This window comes from Urocitellus parryii, chromosome 3 (assembly GCF_045843805.1).
Source record: "Urocitellus parryii isolate mUroPar1 chromosome 3, mUroPar1.hap1, whole genome shotgun sequence".
In the NCBI taxonomy this organism is placed as follows: domain Eukaryota; kingdom Metazoa; phylum Chordata; class Mammalia; order Rodentia; family Sciuridae; genus Urocitellus; species Urocitellus parryii.
In genome coordinates this window covers 136,316,099-136,336,058 of record NC_135533.1, presented here as the reverse complement: position 1 = coordinate 136,336,058, position 19,960 = coordinate 136,316,099, and the positions used below count along the sequence as shown (strand labels likewise).

At 45.4% G+C, this 19,960-nt stretch overlaps 1 protein-coding gene and 1 long non-coding RNA gene across 9 annotated transcripts in view; one reads left to right on the top strand and one right to left on the bottom strand.

Moving 5' to 3' along the window:
- Window positions 1-2,142, bottom strand: part of Kdm2b (lysine demethylase 2B) — a 124,608-nt gene extending 122,466 nt beyond the window's left edge. For 2 of the 7 annotated variants that reach the window (XM_026386003.2, XM_077796105.1), the window contains exons 1-2: window positions 1,691-2,141; window positions 486-630 (exon numbers count right to left, since the gene is read on the bottom strand). In XM_026386003.2, coding sequence (XP_026241788.1) covers window positions 486-630; window positions 1,691-1,723 — 178 coding nt within the window. In that variant the 5' untranslated portion in view covers window positions 1,724-2,141. Of the gene's footprint in view, window positions 1-485; window positions 631-1,296; window positions 1,323-1,690 lie in introns of those variants that run through there. The other 5 variants (XM_026386004.2, XM_026386009.2, XM_026386008.2 and 2 more) reach the window with 4 other exon arrangements.
- Window positions 968-5,643, top strand: LOC113180856 (uncharacterized). 2 transcript variants are annotated; one of them, XR_003300519.2, is made up of 3 exons: window positions 968-1,213; window positions 2,890-2,989; window positions 4,808-5,643. It is a non-coding gene; the product is annotated as an uncharacterized LOC113180856 (long non-coding RNA). The 2 variants fall into 2 exon arrangements; XR_003300520.2 differs by lacking the exon at window positions 968-1,213 and adding an exon at window positions 2,277-2,778.
- Window positions 5,644-19,960: the final 14,317 nt, after the last annotated feature.

Here is a 19,960-nt window from a genome sequence, read left to right as displayed (position 1 = left end):
TGTTCCATCACCAGCTCCTAACTAACAGAGCCCGAGATGACAGCGGTTTAGGAGGCTTCGAGTCTGGGGGGCCTCACCCCAATGTCTCAGGAGGACCCCAGAATGGGGCTCCTCCAGTCAGGCGACTGCACCTTGGGCAGCGCAAGAGCACAACCGGCAGAGGAGGTGGAGGACGCTGCGCTCACGCCCTCCTTCGGTCCGACTGTCTCTTCCCAGGTCCCTCAGTCCACCAGCCCTCTGGTTCTGCCCACCGTGGTGCTGGTGGTGGGCGCAAGCCAGGCCTAGGCCTGCGCCCGGCCCCCTTCCCGCCTGCCCTCCTCCCTCGCCACCCCACCCCACCCCCCCAGTGCTCGGCCTCGTTTCGTCACCGGATCCCCTGGAATGGGGGACGCGGGCGCGAAATACGAACCCAGCCACCGGCAGCTCCCTCCCCACGTGCGCGCGGCCCGCGGTGCGGAGGACGGCCCGGGGAGGGGGCGCCTCACCTTTGCCCTCCATGGCGTGCACGAAGTCCCCCTGGTACAGCTGGCTGCGCAGCTTCTCTTCCAGGCTGAATCCGCGGACGCTGACAATCTCCTCCACGTCCGACAAGTCTTCGTTCTCGTCGTATCTCTGGCGATCAATCGGGCGCTACGAGGATCCAACCAGAGAGCCCGCGATATTATTGTGGGAACTGGGGGGTCGCCTCTTACCCCGGGCCAACACGAACAGGTGCAGGAGTGCACGCCCCCTGTACCCCACCATTGCAATCTGAGCAACTTTGCGCAAATGCCAAAGATGATGAAAAGCAGGAAAAGGAGAGGGGCCCACACCCCCAGGGTCCTACTGCGCCCTACACGACGAAGCACTCTCCTCCTGCATCTTTGGAAGCCACGGAAAGGGTATCTAGGGGCTCTCCCACGTCCCCCATCCCTGTGATGTGTTGAGCTTTGCCCACTCAGCCGGGAGCCTGGTTATGTAACCCGCGAAGGGGGCTCCGGACACGGGCTGGCGGGGCAGATGTAGGCCCCGGGAGGAGCCGCTGCAGCTCCGGGCTCGGCGGTAACAGCCGCCCCGGCCTCCGTGGAGGCAGAGCCGGGAAGCCGGAACCGGGGTCGGCGGCGTTTCTAAGGCTGGAGCCGCTCCCGAGCTACCGGGGAAGCTGAAAAGCTGAAATGGAAGGGCTGAGACCCCAGCCGCCCCCGCCGATCGCCCGCCAGTACAAGAAGAGGAGGTGAGGGGAGGAGGTGAGGGGCTTGGGAGGGGGAGAGGCAGACGACCCGCCACAAAGCTCCCATCGGAGACCCCAAAACGCACCAGCAGCTGCCTCATCTCCCCACGAGCGCGCGCGCACACTCACTTCCTAAGGAGACTCCCCCACCACTCCCCGCATCCCCCTGCCTCCTCCCTCCACCGCCCAGCGCCCGGCGCGGCAGCCCCCCAGATTCCGGGCGAACCCCCAGCCCGCTTACCACCCCCTACGCCTTTCCAAGCTACCATCTCCCCACTTAAGTGTCTGAGACTCTGAGCCTCACAAGGGACTGGAGGAGTAAGCTGCTTGCTTCCTTTTGCATGCAATTTATTATTTTTTTCCGGTCCTCTTGTAAAATACAGAAAAGGAAAGAAAAGGCAGCAAGAAACAACCGAAAAAAAAAATAGAGCTATCATATACCAGATACAGATTTGGAAAAAAAAAAAAAAAGCTACACACCAATCTTCTTCCAGAGTCTTTCTCTGCCTCCATTTTTTTAGGAGAGTTCACCAATTAATTGTCAACACTCCTGCCCCCTGCATTTTGGCGGAGGGGGGAAGGAGAGAAGACCAAAGAAAACAAACCAAAAAATAAATAAATAAAGCAAGCCAGAGCCGAGATCTACAAAGTTTTGCACCAACACTTAGGCAGATCCGTTTGCAAAGTCCTAGGAAACCATTTTCAGCAGTTGTGGGGGGGGGGAGGCGTCGACGTCATAATCCCCGGAACGTAAACATTGTTGCCGATCGCGCTCTGAGCCCGCGGCCGGGCTAGTTGGGGGGGCACTCGGCCCGGGATGGGGGGGCGGGGGCAGCGGCCCGAGGAGGTGTGGGACTGGGAGGGAGCCCGCGAGGCACCGGGCGCCGTTAGCGCCCTGGCATCGCTGTTTTGTTGTTGGGTCACGAGTGCGCCTCTGCACGCAGGCGCCGCCGCCGCCCGGGAGTTGTGTGCAGAGCTGACTTTTGGAGGGCTGAGTTGCAGGCGACTGGCGCATCCCGGAGATGGCGGGGCAGGGAGGGAGGGAAGGAGGAGGGGGTGGGGAGGGAGGTGCAGATTTGCACGGCTGGCCTCAGCGGGAGGCGCGGAAATGCAAGCCGAGCATGCTGGCGTGAAAGCCCCTGGGCCCTGGCACCCCCAAAACGACCCCCACCTCAGTCCCTGCCCCCACTGCCCACGGCTGCCCTTCTTCCTTTTCCTTCATACACCCTACCCCACAACTTGCGTTGGCGACCCAAATTCAAAGCATTTGGTGTTTATATATATATATATATACCAAATATATGTGTGTGTGTGTATATATATATGTATATATATTTTTTTTTTGCTATGTAACTGCATGTCTTTTTTTGGGGGGAGGGGCAACCCTGTTCAGACCCCCATTTTCGAACCCGCCAAATGGAGGACGCATTTGATGGGCTCAGAAAAAAAATTAGTACAGCTCCATATCTGCATGGACTCAATACTTTTAAACTCTCGGACTGAAAGATAAGAACACACACACACAGGTACAGGAAATACAGCCAGACCGGAGCCTTTTCAGACCGCAGGTGACCGGAAGACGTTGCCTTTCATTCATTCATTCTGCTCGCCTCCGTGGAGTTCTTCACTAGCCTACGATCCCTGAAAGAGAAGTTGGACTTTTTTTTTTTTTTTTAAAGGTCCTTGCGCCCGCCCAGTGGAGAAAATTGATGCTCTGGAAGGAAATACTCAGAGAATCGGATCTAGCATCTCCTAACGCAGCTCGCAAACAAGCGAAAGGTAAGCCCTGTTTGGTTGTTGATAGGAGAAGAGTTGTGGAAAGGCGTGTGGCTCTTGGGATGGGATACGAAAACCTTAAGCGCACCTGGACTGATTCTATATGACTTTAGCGGAGATGTGGCCACCCTCTAAGCATATATAGAATGTCATTAGGTCCGGGAGTTCTCCCATGTCCCCCTTCCCAGTGCTTGTGACAACCTCCAGAGTTGTCCTGTAATTCATCATGAACACGAAGAAACGCTTTACTCCAGACCAACTCTTGTGTCCTGCAAGACCTGGTCTTAGGGGTTAAATCTCCTGGTAAGATAACATGGCACCGGGACTACAATAAGGGAGATAGTAGGTGCTCACAGCTAGTGTCCACGTGCTATTTTATTTCTGCCCCTAATCCTGTGGGCTAGTTGAAGCAGGTCATTTTGCAAATTGGGAAACTGAGGCTCGGAGAAATTATGAAACTGGATGACTACTCAGCCTTCAGTCATTCCCATGTAACAGGCCACTAGACCTGGGGAAGAAATGCATCCCTCACTCACCTTAATTCACTGTCATTTCATTCTTGTAGTTTTTTTTTTTTTTTCATGTGACCCCAAAGACTCATCTTTAAAGTTTGTTTTACTCTGGTTCACTAGCTGTAAAAATCTTTTAAAGTAGGTATGAAGCTAGCAAACACCAAACTTTTGTCTCCAAACTGAAATGGCCTATATTGGTTCTGCTACATCCAATCGACAGCCCTTTGTATGTGGCCGGCTCTTTAGCCCTCTATCAAGAAGTGGGACTATTTTATTTGCTTCTGTCTTGAGAAAGAGAGAACCTTTTCAGGGAAACCATCTCGAAATTCCCTATTTTGCAAATGATGAAACCTGGGACTCAGGAAGGCAAAGCCACTTTTACCCAAGATCATACAGTTTTCCTGTGGGCTATTGGGGTTCCAATTGGAACCTGGCTTGTCTATCACATGCCTTTTCCGATATTAACCAGGGTCACTGCTCCCACATAATGAAAAAACAAAAACCAAAACACTCAAAGGAGGGCTTCTGGGCTGGAGGGTGGTGAGAAGTGAATTAAGTGAAATAAAACAAAATTGGCAAGTAGGACGCAGGATCTTCATCCTTCACCTTTTTTCCCTGGGATTCCTCTCTCCTCATGTGGCTTCCTGGTGTCCCCCCAAAAGCTGGCACTAGGAAAATGATCGAGGGCAGCCACCTTAGTGTGAAAACAGTTAAGCCTATATATCACCTCTAAGGGGAGTTCCTGGCCTGTCAGAGCAGGAAGGGGTTGACTAGTCACCTAATTTAATCCCCTCCCTTTACAAACCTCGAGGAAACCGCAAACCCCAGAGAAGAATGGGCCAGCCAGGGGCTTGTTCCCCTTTGACTCCCCCAGAATGCCTATCCTGCTGCTGGGCCCTAAGTGGTCACTCCATAAATGTTGGGCCCTTGATGGATCACCTTCCCCAGCATATTTGCATTTTCTCTTTATCAGTAATTGGCAGATGAAAGGCTTTGTCCTCCTGTTGAAAGAATTCCAAGCATTTGCTGAAAGTGGGGGAGGAGGTTATTTTGGGCCAAAGGGGGAAGGGCCAAGACCCTTGAGCTCCAGCTTGGCTGATTGTCCCTGAGGAGCTGAGAGTAGGTGAGGGAGGGCACAGAAGCTGAAGGTGCTTATTTAAAAGATGAACTTTTGTTGTAGGAAAACACCAGGCCAATTGCATTGGAAATTAAATAATAATGACTTTCCTGGACTCTCCGGGAGTGTTCTTGCAACAGCAGTCAAATCCTGCCTATTATCCCCATTCATTCATTTCTTCCATCCTCAAAGGTTGATGGTGCACTCTGTGCCCAAAGACTGAGAAGACAGAAAGACAAAAGAAGAAACAGCTGCACTTCCAGGCATACTTCAGGCAGGGCCTGGAGAAGGACTAACAACTTCCCAAGGAAGAGGCTGACTCTGGATGGAGCCCTCAGAAATCAGAATCCAGGATTTGGGGCTATTAAGACACTGAAGCTCCTGACTTTTGAGAATTTAATATGCCTTCAAGCAAAGTCCCTCATATCTGCTATCTCTTTGAATGCTTGCCAAAACTCTTAAGGAGGAGCAATGGTATAATTCCTTACTTCTATAGCTGAGGCTCAAAGAATTGTCAATTACTTGGCCAAATTTTACAGCTGTGAAATAACCATAACAGGATTTGAACCCAGACCTTGTGGGAATCCAGAGCCCAAAGACTGACCACTCTGTAAGCCCCTTGCAGGGCTGTGCCATACAACCAGATAATGGAAATATTGTACATTTGCAATTGTTTTCTCTAGCCACATCTGGCTATTGAGCCCTGCTTAAGGAATTAAAATATTTATTTTTGGTACTGGGAATTTAACAAAGGAGCACTTTATCACTAAGCTACATCCCCAACCCTTTTTCATTTTTATTTTTTGATGGAGTCTCACTAAATTGCTGAGGCCAGACTCCCTAGTCACTGGGATTTGTACCACTGCACCTGTCAAGGAATTGAATTTTAAATTGTGCATGTGTATGTGATGTGTGCATGTTCTGAGGGTTGAACCCAGGGCCTCAGGCATGCTGATCGATGCTCCACCATTGTTCTACACCTGCAGTCCAATTTTTAATTAAAAAAATTAAAACTGCCCCAGAGTGTTTTCCAACATTTGTCTTAATTTGCTTACTAAGCTATATATACACATCAAGGTCTGATTTGGCCTCCGGGAAACATTTGTGGAATGAGTGAAAGGTCCATACGGGAAAGAAGTTACTAATATCAGTAACCCCTGGAAGAGGACATCTGGTACGATGTGAGTGCCTATAATGTTAGCCTTTAAACCACTTACTCTGAGAGCCTGCCAGGAACATGGTACTGTATGGGAGCCTGGGGATACAAGTGGATGTGGATGTTAGACTGGCCCACCTGCCCAAATCTGGCCAACTCTCAGGGACAAATAATTGGTGATGAAGCAGGAATTCTAAGACCTGGGTAGCCACTTCCAGACATACATTCCAGGGACAGACCAGGCCTGGTGACACACTTGTAATCCCAGCTGCTCAGAGGCTGAGGCAGGGGGATCACACATTCTAGGCCAGCCTCTATAACTTAGTGAGACTCCATCTCAAAAAAAAAAAAGAAGGTAGGGCTTGGAATGTAGCTCAGTAGTAGAGCACATACCTAGTGTGCCCAGGGCTCTATTCCCATCACTAAAATAACAATAATAATAATCAGCAAGATAACTATTATATGTGTAGAATTTCCTTTGGAAAGACCAAAAAAAGGTTGGGGAGTGCCAGTAGAACTGGAGAAAAATTAAAAGGAACTATTCTTTAGTAGAATGTCAGATTTTACCACATGTATATATGGCTGTTGCCTGATTTTGAACCATACAAATTCAAGTGTTATTTTTTTCACCAGTACTGGGGATTGAAGCCAGGGGCACCCTACCACTGAACTACCTCCATTTTCTTTTTTTTTTTTTTTATCTTTGAGACAGGGTTTGGATAAGTTGCCGAGGCTGATCTGGAACTTGAGATACTTCTCTGCGTCAGGGTCCCGAGATGCAGGTGTATGCCACCTTGCCCAGCCCTTTCACTACTTTTTTTTTTTCTTTGTGGGGGGCAGTTTAATGGGGAATGAATCACCCAAGGGCATTCTGCCACTAAGCTAAACCCCGACCCAGTCCCTTTTATTTATTTTAGTTGTAGATAAACACAGTACCTTTATTTATTCATTTTTATGTGGTGGTGAGGATCAAATCCAGTGCCTCACATGTTCTAGGCAAGCGCTCCACCACTGAGCCACAACCCCAGCACTCCCCCCCCCCCCTTTTATTTTTTATTTTGAGACAAGGTCTCTCAGTTGCTGAAGGTCTAGCTAAATTACCCAGGCTTGGAATTTTCAATTCTTCTGCCTTGGCTCCCTCAAATTATAGGGTACGCCATCACACCTGCTTGAGTTAATTTCACTTTATGTGTTGTAGTGCCTTTTAAATTTCATATATATATATATATATATATATATATATATATATTTTAGTGTTGCCTACTCAAAAATGAATTCTAGGAATAGCTTAGAGGTAAAGCACTTGCCTAGAATGCATAAGGCCCTGGGTTCAATCCCAGCATCTCAATAAAAAGAAAAAAGATGTAGAAAATAAAAAGCATTGCCAAATCTTAAAAGAGTTTTGTCCCATTTTATAAGACTTTTATTAACTTTATCCTAGGGAGACAACAGATGGTGACATTTCTGTTAAAATTTCTGTTAAAGTGATTGTTCTCAAAGAACTTTTTTGTTTGTTGTTGGGTTGGTTGCTTTCTTTTTTTTTTTTTTTCTTTTTAATTTGTTCCTTTTGTATTAAAGTGGAAAAGTAAGAAAGAACAAATTAGGGGCTGGGATTGTGGTTCAGTGGTAGAGCACTTGCCTAGCATGTGTGAGGCACTGGGTTCCATCCTCAGCACCACATAAAAATAAATAAATAAAGGTACTGTGTCCATCTACAAGTTAAAAAAAAAAGAGAGTGAAAAAGAAAAGAAAATAATTATATGCAGAGACCAATCTTCAGGCCTTAACTATTTTGGGAAGTTTGATTTTCTATTTATAATTCAGCATTTCATATTCTCTCTCTTCCTATGTGAGGATTGGAAAGAACCTTGGAAATAACAGGTGAGTTAATTAAAGGGTTAATGCCAGGAAGCGAGTCATAAAAGTTCAAAGATTCTTTTATAAACTTACATCTTTGGATTGATGAACAAGTGCGTGAGCCAATGGAAATAAAAATCCAGGCATTACTTCATCGTGCTCAACTGTCATTGGCTGACAATCCCGGAGAGATGGACCAGAGGGCTGGCAGTTAACCCTTTCAGGGTGGAGCTTGCCCTCTGCATTCATTTTAATTTCAAAGATGAAGCAGGGACAGAAGAAAAGTCTAGAAGAGTCCTCAGATCCTCAAGTGCCAAGTTTGGATCTAACCTCAGAAGGCAGACTTTACCTAGCAAAGAAATACTCAGGGACAAATTTTCTGGAGAAAAAAAAGTTTTGAACTTTTCAAATGGGGAAATGAGCTGACCTTGCCCAGTGGGAGGAGAGAAGTTTGATGCACCTTTTGTGCTGTCAGAACAGAGACCTAGGTTGGAGACGATTCCATTAATCTTGCAAAGTGATCAGTCACTGAGAGGATTGAATTGCATTTCCTGCCCAAAGATGTAGAGACAGATGACCTTTGCAGCAGCCCTCAGACCCCCAGCTCACAGCTGGAGAGAGGATGTGTCAGCATCTACTTTCGGGTCTCACCCTGCCCTTTGTTCAAAATTCAAGCCCTTTGTGTTGGAGCTGCTCAGGGGTTTTGGTCGTTGTTGATGCTGCTGATTTTTTTAACCGCCCACATCTTGAGACTTCTGAGAAGCGAACTCTCTATTTGGCAGAAGATAATATCTGGAGGTGCCCCAAAGAGAGAACCGGAACAGACATGGGGAATTTTGAGAAGCCATTGGACCTTTTGGCTTTAATTACTGCCCTTTCCTGGGCTCCCCGAGTGCTGCAGGATGAACCAATGGAACCAGGAGTCCAGCAGAACTAATCATGCCTCAGGTTTAGACAGTTCTGTTAAAAAAAGCTTTGAGTACATTACCCCCATGTAAGAGGCATTGCTAAAACAAAAGCATTTGCATAAAGAAAACATTCTAAATTCCCCAACAGTGAGCTACCAGACTTTGAACAAAAATGCTTAAACTGAGTCTCAGTTTCCTGTCTGTGAAATTGGGGTGGTGATAATGCAATGGCTTGGGGATTGTCTTCATTCACATGAAGAGGACCACCTGGCTTCCATGACCCTGACAAGGAGCTTACCCCTAACAGGTTAGCTGTCCCCAAGTTGAAGGCTGAGGGGGAAGGCTGCCTGAGAGGGATGGCAGAGCCCTGACTCCCCAGCAGGGCTCCTTCCAAACCCGACCATGCTGTGCTATGGATTTGGATTAAATGTGCTCCTTTTTCCACCTTTAGGACTTTGCACATGCTAATCCTGTCCCCCACTCTGTCCTACCCTCCAAACCAATGGCTTCTCCTGGAATCTGCTTAGATAGAGCCTCTTTTCCTTCCCCCTCCTAACACTGATCACATTACTGGCTTTGCTAGATATCCTGGGGGTTGAGGGGGAGGCAATTCCAGAACCCTGCGGATTCCCAAACCCAAGGATGCTCATATCTGTTTTATAAAATGGCATAGCATAGAGCCAGGCTCTGTGGAGCACACCTGTAATCCCAGCAGCTAGGCTGAGACAGGAGGATCATCAACAGTGAGGCGCTAAGCAACTCAGTGAGACTCTGTCTCTAAATAAAATATAAAAAAGGGCTGGGATGTGGCTCAGTGGCTGAGTGAGTGCCCTCTGAGTTCAATCTCTGGTACCCCTTAAGAATAAATAAAATGGCACATCGTTAACATAACCTACGCACATCATCCCATCCTCTCCTAGCCTTTAAATCATCTTGAATACTTAATAAGTAAACACTATGTAAATAGTTGTTAACTAATACTTGCATTGTTTAGGGAATAATGACAAGGGGGGAGAGTAGGGAAAGGAAACTGCAGAAGTCTCCAGATTTTTTTTTTAATAACTATTTTTAGTTGTAGATGGATACAATACCTTTATTTTGCTTGCTTATTTATTTATTTTTTATTTTAATGTAGCACTGGGGGTGGAACCCAGTGCCTCACATGTGCTAGGCAGGCACTCTACCACTGAACCACAACTCCAGCCCCAGATGGAGATTTTTGTGGTGTTTCTGGGGATGGGGATATAGGACAGTGGTGGGGGATGTGGGGACGTCCTGGGTTCCATCCCTAGAACCACTAAAAAAAAAAAAAAATTCCATCCTCAGATGCTGAACCTGCATACAGGGAGAGCTGACTGTATATACAGACGTATATTCTCATCTGTGTTCTCACTAAACAGGGATCTCTGGGAGGGCAGGGACTCCACCTTCCCTTTTCTGCATCTTCTACCTCACACAGCATCACTGTGTACTTACTCTAAAAACCCTTGTTGAATGGTGGCCCAGCACCCCACGGGATAGCTCCTCCACCAAACTGCTCACCCTTGCACAAATCTAAAAGTCACAGTGTTGAAGATTTTCTTTTTCATGGCTTAACCATATTATAATGCCCTTTGCAGATGATGTCAGTGGCTCTTTAACCCTTCTCTCAATGACGTTAGTTAGCCAGTTCTACATGAAGCGTGACCTTGATTCATACACAGAGTGGCCTTAGTAGGAAACCCCTCCTCTTCACCTGGCAGCACCTCTTCCTGGCAGAAATAAGGGCTTCCCCTCCCCGGTGAGGATGAAATGTCTTGAATGAGGACCCTGGCTCTTCTCTCTAGCCCTAAGAAATCTCTGACACCACCTCCTGCAAATAAATGGAGAGCTGGCAAGTTCTTGCAGTTTCTCCTCACAGTAAACTTCTCTCTGGGAACCTGTGTTCACCACCAACATCTGTTGTTAAAAGGCAAAGTCCCTGAGAATATTGACCTCCTCCATCTTATTACTGTCTTCAGCCCTTAGGACCTGCCTCCTGAAACTACTAAAAAAAAAAAAAAAAAAAAAAAAATTATTGAATGAGTAAATTCCTCTAATGCCAAACTATGTTTCTTTTCAACTAAACCTTAAAGTGTACCTCTTTGAAGAAGATACAAACATTCTTGGAGGCACTCTTGAAGTACAAAAGACTAATGTTAGTGTGTAGAGTAGAGGAATGATGCTATACACCTACCTAGCTCCACAGCCCAGGATGTTCCACACACCGCCTCCATGGATCATGAAATCAGTTGGGCAGAAATTGAGCTACAAGGCCACCTGGAGGCAGAGGACCAACTATCCTCTCCTCCAGTTGAAACCTGTACACTTACACCCTGCATCCTCCACCAGGACCCCCAACCTACAAGTACTGAGTGGGAGAGGAGAGGCCACACTATTGGCATATGGCAAAGGCATCCCTAGGGCCAGGCCTGGAATTAATCACTGGACCCCTGGGGTCTCCCTACCTGTGGCCTGAGGGCTAGAGACAGAGGGCTAAAGGAGCAAGAAGCAGGGCCAGCTAGGGCAGACTGGGGTCCTTGCTGCAGGGAGAATTAGACTCTGGAAACTGTAGTTGTCATGCACCTTGGTTCCTTTTCCTGCCCTCCTTTTCCCTGAAGCAGTGGTCATATTCTCTTTTCTTTTTTTGGTCCTGGGGATTGTACTACTGGCCTACATCTCCAGCCCTAATTTTTTTTCTGACTTTTTTATTTTGGGACAAGTTCTCCCTAAATTGCCCAGGCTGGCCTCAAACCTGCAATCTTCCTGCCTCACTCCCAAAGAACTGGGATTACAGGTGTGCACACTGTGCCTATCGCCATCAGTCATTTATGTATTTTACTTTTTTAAATTCTTTTTCTACTAGGATGTCAACTCCACAAAGCAGGGATTTTATTGTTTTGTTTATCTCCAATTCCCAGACCCCAAACCAGAGCTTGGAACATTATAGGTTGTCAGTAAATATTTTGGGAATAAAATGAATAGAGTTGATAAGTGCCCAGTAATGATAGACATCCTTGATTATCTATGACAATATTATGATTAAGAACTCAGGGGCTGGGGACGTGGCTCAAGCTGTAACGCACTCGCCTGGCATGCGTGTGGCCCGGGTTCGATCCTCAGCACCACATACAGACAAAGATGTTGTGTCCTCTGAAAACTAATAAATAAATATTAAAAAAAAAAAAAACATGCTGGGAGGAGCCGAGCACAGTGGCACACGCCTGTAATCCCAGTAGCTTGGGAGGCTGAGACAGTATGATCCCGAGTTCAAAGCCAGTTTTGGCAATGGTGAGGCGCTAAGCAACTCAGTGAGACCCTGTCTTTAATAAAATACAAAATAGGGCTGAGGATGTAGTTCAGTGGTTGAGTGTCCCTGAGTTCAATCCCTGGTACAAAAAAAAAAAATCCTGGAATATTTGACAGATTGTTCTGTGTATGTTCAAATATGGGCATAATGAATCCCACTATTACATATAATGCATCAAAAAGTAAATAAATACCCACAAAATGCTGGAAAAGTTACATAATGAATTCAAGGAAGAGTGAACAGAACAGCTAGTAGACTCGTGTCAATTGCCTACTATGCATGCCAGGCACAGTGTTGGGTGCTGCAGATTGAGCAGTGAGCTGAAGCAAACATAAAAGCCACTGCTTTTAGGGAATAAAATTTGGTGAAGAGAGACATTGTTCCAACAGTTGCACAGATAGATGGAACATTGCAACTGCTAAGTATCACAATGGAGTAGTATACATGGATTTTTGGGGGGCATGGTCCTAGGTATCAAATCCAAGACCTCCTGTATGCTAGGTGAGTTCTGTACCACTGAGCTACATCCCCAGCAGAAGTAGTAGGTGATACTTTTTGATACTTTTTTTTCTTTTTCTTTTCCTTTTTTTTTTTTGGCACTGGTGATTGAACCCAGGAGCGCTTTACCACTGAACTATTCCCCAGCCCTTTTTATTTTTTATTTTGAGACAGGGCCTTGCTAAGTTACCCAGGCTAGTCTCAAACTTGCAATTCTGTCTCAGCTTCCCAAAGGTCTGGGATTACAGGCATGCACTATCATCCCCGGCAGTGTATGATACTTTGAGGTCCATAATATGGGAGGAGGTTATGTGGTCTGCAGCTGGTGGGGAAGATAGGGAAAACTGTTCAAGGAGACCTGGCTAAGAGGGAAGAGAAGAGTTTAGCTAGACTGCTCTTGGGAAAATGCCCTTAGCAGGGCTGGGGATGTGGCTCAAGTGGTAGCGCGCTTGCCTGGCATGCGTGCGGCCCGGGTTCGATCCTCAGCACCACATACCAACAAAGATGTTGTGTTCACCGAGAACTAAAAAATAAATATTAAAAAAAAATAATAATAAAATAAAAATAAAAAATAAATATTAAAAATTCTCTCTCTCTCTCCTCTCTCTTAAAAAAAAAAAAAAAGAAAAAAAGAAAAAGAAAAGAAAATGCCCTTAGCAGAGACAAATAAGAATTGCAGAGGCCTTGTGATTGGTTGCCCATGTAACCAGAGTGCAGTGAGCTGAGGGAGGGGTCAGGAGTGAGACTGGAAAAACAAGTAGGCACTTTGGGAACTACCTGGGCCATATCCAGTAAAGCTGAAGATGCGTGTCACCTAGGATCTAGCAGTTAGACTGCTAAGAACACTCTAGAGGAGACGCAAGTCACTGGGAAGCATGGACAAGGAGGCTGGTCCTAGTAGCATCCTTTGCAAATATCAAAAACATGAACCAGGCACTGGGTTCGATTCTCAGCACCACATAAAAATAAATAAAATAAAGGCATTGTGTAAAAAAAAAAAAAAAAGGGAACCAGCTTAAATGCTCATAAAAAGCAGAGTGCACAAATTGTAGAGTATTTCTTAAGCATGGAATCCTCAGAAAATAGTCCCAATCAAAAGTGTCCGGAGTGTAGTGCCAGGGAAGGAGAGTAAAGCAACAGGAAGTACTAAGGGCAGGCCACACCTATGGTGGCACCTAAGGAGGAAAAGGGGGAGAATTTATCCACTGGTTCCTGGTCAAAGGTTTACTCCATGATGTGTGAACTGCCTCCTACTTCAGGATCCACTGGGTAAATCTGCTAGGCCCCTTAGCACTTCACACTTCAGCTGGCAGAGGAGCCCCAGCCATAGTTAAGAGGCATTTAACACTGACTGTGGCAGGTTGGCCAAAGTCCATAGAACTGGTCACCCTCCCAGGGGTCCTGGAACAAGTGGCCAGGAGAGCTCGCCTGAAGAAGGGGAGGTATGAGCAGAAACTGCAACTGGTGCGAAGGCATCCACATGGGTGACTTGACCAAAAATCATGAACAAAAAGTCAAGTTGCAGCTGGGCAAGGTGGTGCATCTCTGGAGGCTGAGGTAGGAGGAGTGATAGTTCAAAGCCAGCCTCAGCAAATTAGTGAGACCCTGTCTCAAAAAAAATACAACTGGGGCTGGGGATGTGGCTCAAGCGGTAGCGCACTCGCCTGGCATGTGTGCGGCCCGGCTTCGATCCTCAGCACCACATACAAACAAAGATGTTGTGTCTACTGAAAACTGAAAAATATTTAAAAAAAAAAAAATTCTCTCTCTCTCTCTCTTAAAAAAAAAAATACATCTGGGGATATAGCTCAGGTAGAGTGCTTGTCTTGCATGCACAAGGCTCTGGGTTCAATCCCCAGCACCACAAAAAATATAAATAAAAAGTGCAGGCATTGTAGTTTAGTGGTTAAGCACCTCTGGGTTCAATCCCTAATAATGGGGTGGTGGGGAGGTCAGGTTGCAGAAGTCCATTTGGAACTGAATCATACATGACAGAAATTTCTCTCTCTCAGTTCTGGGGGCTGGGATGTCCAGGATGAATGCATCATCAGCTTGGGTCTTTGGTGATGGCTCAGATGGCACCCTGTTGCTATGTATTCATGATTGGAAGTGGTCTAGTTAGTCCTCCCTCACCCAGACTATTTTATTTTATTTGTTTTTGGTACCAGGAATTGAACTCAGGGGCCCTTGACCACTGAGCCACACCCCCAGCGCTTTTTTGTATTTTATTAAGAGACAGGGTCTTACTGAATTGCTTAGGGCTTTGCCATTGCTGAGGCTGGGTTTGAAGTCTGGATCCTCCTGCCTCAGCCTTCCAAGCCCCTAGGATTATAGGCATACACCACCATGCCCAGCTACCCAGCCTCTTTTATAAAGGCACCAACCCCCTTCATGAGGACAAAATCCTCATGATTTAATCACTTCCTAAATGTCTGAATATTATCACATTGGATATTGTACTCTGACATAGGATTTTGGTCTAATATCACATTCACACTGTAATGGTATATATGGTTTAAAAAATAATAATTCATTGTGATCACCAACAGCTTAAAGAACATTGCCAGTTTCGTAGCAGTTCAAACACAGCCCAGTGTAAAATGGTAACTATTGGGGGTGATAGATGTGTTCATCCATGAGACCAGAGTAATCAGTACACAATGTATATGTACATTGCACATCCTAAATATACACAATTTTACCAAATAAGAAATAGGGGGGCTGGGGTTGTGGCTCAAGCGGTAGCGCGCTCCCCTGGCATGGGTGCGGCCCGGGTTCGAGCCTCAGCACCACATACAAAGATGTCGTGTCCGCCGAAAACTAAAAAATAAATATTTCTTTCTTTCTCTCTCTCTCTCTTAAAAAAAAAAAAAAAAAAAAAAAAAAAAAAAAAAAAGACCTCCTGTGCAAGCAGAACACACCCATGGTCTTTTCTCAAAGGATTAAAAAAAAATCTTGTAAGGTGTTTGTTGCTTATTACTATTAAAAAAAAAAAAAAAAGAAATAGGGCTTGGGCTGAGGTTGTGGCTCAGTGGCAGAGAGCTTGCCTAGCATGTGCAAGGCCCTGGGTCTAATCCTCAGCACCATATAAAATAAATGAATAAAATAATGGTATTGTGTCTAATTATAATTTAAAAATAAATATTAAAAGAATAAATAAAGGGCTGGGGATGTGGCTCGAGTGGTAGTGAGCTGGCCTGGCATGTGCGGGGCACTGGGTTTGATCCTCAGCACCATATAAAAATAAAGATATTGTGTCCACCTAAAACAAAAAAAAAATATTTAAATAAGTAAATAAATAAAGGGCTGGGGTTGTAGCTCAGTGGTGGAATGCTTGCCTTGCATTGGGTTTGATTGGGCCCTGGGTTTGATTCTCAGCACCACATGAAAATAAATAAATAAAAATAAAGATATTATGCTCATCTACAACTATAAATAAATATCCATCAACAAGCAAAATAAATAAAATAAAATAAAAAGAAAAAGAAATACGGCTGAGTGGGTATAGCTCAGAGGTAAAGCACCGGTTCAGTATGAAGGTCTGGATTCAATCCCTACCACCCCCAAATAAGTACAGTTTTGAAAAAGGAAGACAATAGAGGCTGGGCTTGTAGCTTAGAGGTAGAGTGCTCGCCTAGCATGCATGAGGCACTGGGTTCGATCCTCAGCACCACATGAAAATAAAATAAAGATATTGTATCCACCTATAACTAAGAAATAAACATTTAAATAAAAAAAGGAAAACAGGGCTGTGGTGAAGCTGGGTGGTGGGACGCTTGTGTTTCATCCCTGGCACCACAAAAAAGAAATAAATGAACAAAATTTAAAAAGAACAAGCAAATGGACAAAATAAACTATGAAAAAGCAAGTGCTGGGGGTGTGGCCCTGTATTAGAGCGCATACTTAGCATGCACAAGCTCCTGGGTTGCATCTGCAGCACCAAACAAAAACAAGGGGACAATCAATAAGAGGTAAATAACAAAACTCAGCATGGCAGCAGTTTCCAGGGGTTAGCAGGAGGAGACTAGGGTGGGGCCATGGACAATTTCAAAGAAAGATGCTGGTACTGCTACAGTGGTGCTGGGGGTGTAGCTCAGGGTTAAAGAACAAGGCCCTGGGTTCCCAGGGGCAAGGGGCTTTGGAAGGGGTGGCTTAATAAGGAATGCTCCACAAATTTGCCCATAGTCCTTTCTCAAGGGCCCTGCTCTCTTGTTTGTGTCATTCCAATTTTAATATTTGTTCTACTAAAGGGACCACTGTTGTTTGTGTGTGTGTGTGTGTGTGTGTGTGTGTGTGTGTATGACAAAATATATATAACAAATTTACTATTTTAACCATTTTTTTAAAGGTTTATTTGGGTTCATTGTTTTGCAAGTTTCAAGAGAGAGAGAATTTTAATATTTATTTTTCAGTTTTCGGCGGACACAATATCTTTGTTTGTATGTGGTGCTGAGGATTGAACCCGGGCCGCATGCATGCATGCCAGGCGATTGCACTACCGCTTGAGCCACATCCCCAGCCCTATTTTAACCATTTTTAAATGTGCTTTTTGGTGGCATTAAGTATATTTGCATTGTCCTATAGCCTTCACATCAATCTGCAGAACTTTTTCATTTTAGGGGGCCAGAGATATAGCTCAGTTGGTAGAGTACTTGCCTCACATGCACAAGGCCCTGGGTTCAATCCCCAGCACACTCCAGTAAATAAATGAAATAAATGAAACCTTTTCATCTTTCCAAACAGAAATTCTGTCCACATTAAACATTTGACTGTCCAAGATTCCTCCTCCCCAGTCCCAGGTTCCCACAATTCTACTTTCTGTCTCTACGAAGCTCTAGGGATTTCACAAAACTGGAATCATATTTGTCCTTCCTGTCTGGCTTATCTCACTTAGCATGTCTTCAGGGTTTATCCATATGGTAGCATGGGTCAGGATTTCCTTTTTGAGGCTAAATATTCCATTGTAAAGATGGACCCCCAAGTTATTTTTTCATCTATCCATTGAGGAATTTGGGCTATTTCCACCTTTGCAACTGTTGTGAAAAACACTGCTACGAAACTGGCAATGTTCTTTTTTTTTTTTTTTTTAAGAGAGAGAGAGAGAGAGAATTTTTTATTTATTTATTTTTTAGTTTTCGGCAGATATAACACCTTTTTATTCGTATATGGTGCTGAGGATCGAACCGGGCATGCTAGGCGAGCGCGCTACCGCTTGAGCCACATCCCCAGCCCACAATGTTCTCTTAAGCTGTTGGTGATCACAGTGAATTATTATTTTTTTAAACCATACATATGTTTATATCCTAATGTTTAAGCTTAGTGCTTGTGATGTTTTAAATATATGTTCTTCAACACAGTTTCCTGGCATAAGACTTCTTAAATCCTTGGAATCTCCAAAGTGGTTGTCTTTTTATATGCTGATGAGTTGGCTAGAGGCTGACCATTCCTAAGTAGCTTTAGGATGGGGGCTGGTTAAGAAAAGACCCAGGAAGGCTTACAGGGTGGGGACTTTCAGCCCCACTCCCACAACCTGGAAGGAGAGAGGGGTGAGGGGCTGAAGGTTAAGTTGATCACCAAGGGCCAGGGATTTGATCCATCATGCCTATGTAATGAAGTCTCCTGTAAAAAGAACAAAAAGGGGACTGGAGAGGTAGCTCAGTCAGTTGGTGGAGTCTTGCCTAGCATGCACAAGGCCCTGGGTTCAGTCCCCAGCCCCACAAAAACAATCACAAAGGGGCTAAGGATGGGGGAGAGTGGCCTAGGAGCTTCCTGCCAGGCACAAGACCCTTGGTTCCAACTCCAGCTATGGAAAACAAAACCCCCAAAAGGTCAGCTTTGACCCCGGCACCAGATCTAGATTCAATCCCCAGGGCACAAAATAAAAGAAAAAAGAAGACAAAAGGGCTGAGGGTGTAGGTCAGTGGTAAAATACTTGGCCTAGTATATCTATAGGAGGCCATCAGAGGGGAGGGAAGTATGCCCCCCCCACAAAGCTTTGTGCCCAGGGGCGCTTAACCACTGAGCCACATCTCCAGCCCTTTTTGTATTTTATGTAAAGACAGGGTCTCCCTGAGTTGCTTAGAGCTTCACTAAGTTGCTGAGGCTGGCTTTGAATTTTGAATTTGTGATCCTCCTGCCTCAGCCTCTTGAGCTGCTGGGATTACAGGTGTGCACCACCATGCTTGCCTCAAATTCTTTATTTGATACCTGGAAAAGTCAGGCCAAATAGAGGGTGGGCAGCCTACTGGGCTGCAGCCTTACCACCAGCAGCATCAGGTATAGACCTCAGCTGCTGCCCTCTTGCCAGGTGAGAGGAAAGTGGCAGTACTCAGAGCCCAGACCTTGATGGAGATTGAGCTACACACGCAGAGGTGCCAGGGGATGGCCAAGCAAATGAAAGGGACTGGTAGGACCTCACCTTCAAAGAGCTGTTTCCAGGAGAAAAGATAAGTTTCTGAGAAAGGTACCTGGCAGTACAAGGTGATAAGGGGCCCTCTGTACTCTGAACACACCCACATTAGAGCCTTTATCTTTGTGAGAGTTATTTATTTACAGGCATTTCAGCATGAAGACCAGGGACTCCTCAGGGGCACTCATTCATTCAGACTTTATTGAGCTACTATATACCGAGGCATTGACTGGGGACAGTGACATCCAGTAGATGCTTGATAAAATGTATATTGCATTGAATGATAAGTTCACACTCATCATTCAACAGTCATTTGATACATGCTATTCAGATTGAATAATATGCAAATCAATCACTTCTATCAGGCTTGGCACAGTGGGCATTTAATAAATTTGAATTGACTGGGAATAGCAGTACACACCTGTAATCCCAGCTACTCAGGAGACTGAGGTAAGAGGATCCCAAGTTTGAGGCCAGTCTAGATCTTGGAATTTAAAACCCTGGAATTTTTTTTTACAGAGGGATGGGGGTATAGTTGGGTGTCTATCAGGCATAAGGGCCCTGGGTTGGATTTCCAGTACTTCAAAAAAAAAAAAAATCAAATTAATGGGCTGGGGTTGTGGCTCAGCATTAGAGTTCTTGCCTAGCATGTTCGAGGCCCTGGGTTCGATCCTCAGCACCACATTAAAAAAATAAACAAAAAATAAACGGGGCTGGGGTTGTGGCTCAAGCTGTAGCGCGCTCGCCTGGCATGCGTGCGGCCTGGGTTTGATCCTCAGCACCACATACAAACAAAGATGTTGTGTCCGCCAAGAAATAAAAAATAAATTAAAAAATAAATAAAAAAAATAAAGGTATTGTGTACAACTAAAAAATAAATATTTAGGACTGAGGATGTGGCTCAAGTGGTAGTGCGCTCACCTGGCACGCGTGCGGCCCGGGTTCGATCCTCAGCACCACATACAAAAAAAAACAAAAGATGTTATGTCCGCCAAAAAACTAAACAAATAAATGTTAAAAAAATTCTCTCTCTCTCTCTCTCAAAATAAATAAATAAAAATAAATATATGATGAATTGCATGTAGGAATTAATAACAGGAGGCCTGACATGCAAGAAGCTCTCAACTGTTGCATGATCCTGCATTTCTGTCCTACTTCATCCTGATTCTGAGTCCCGGACACTTGAACT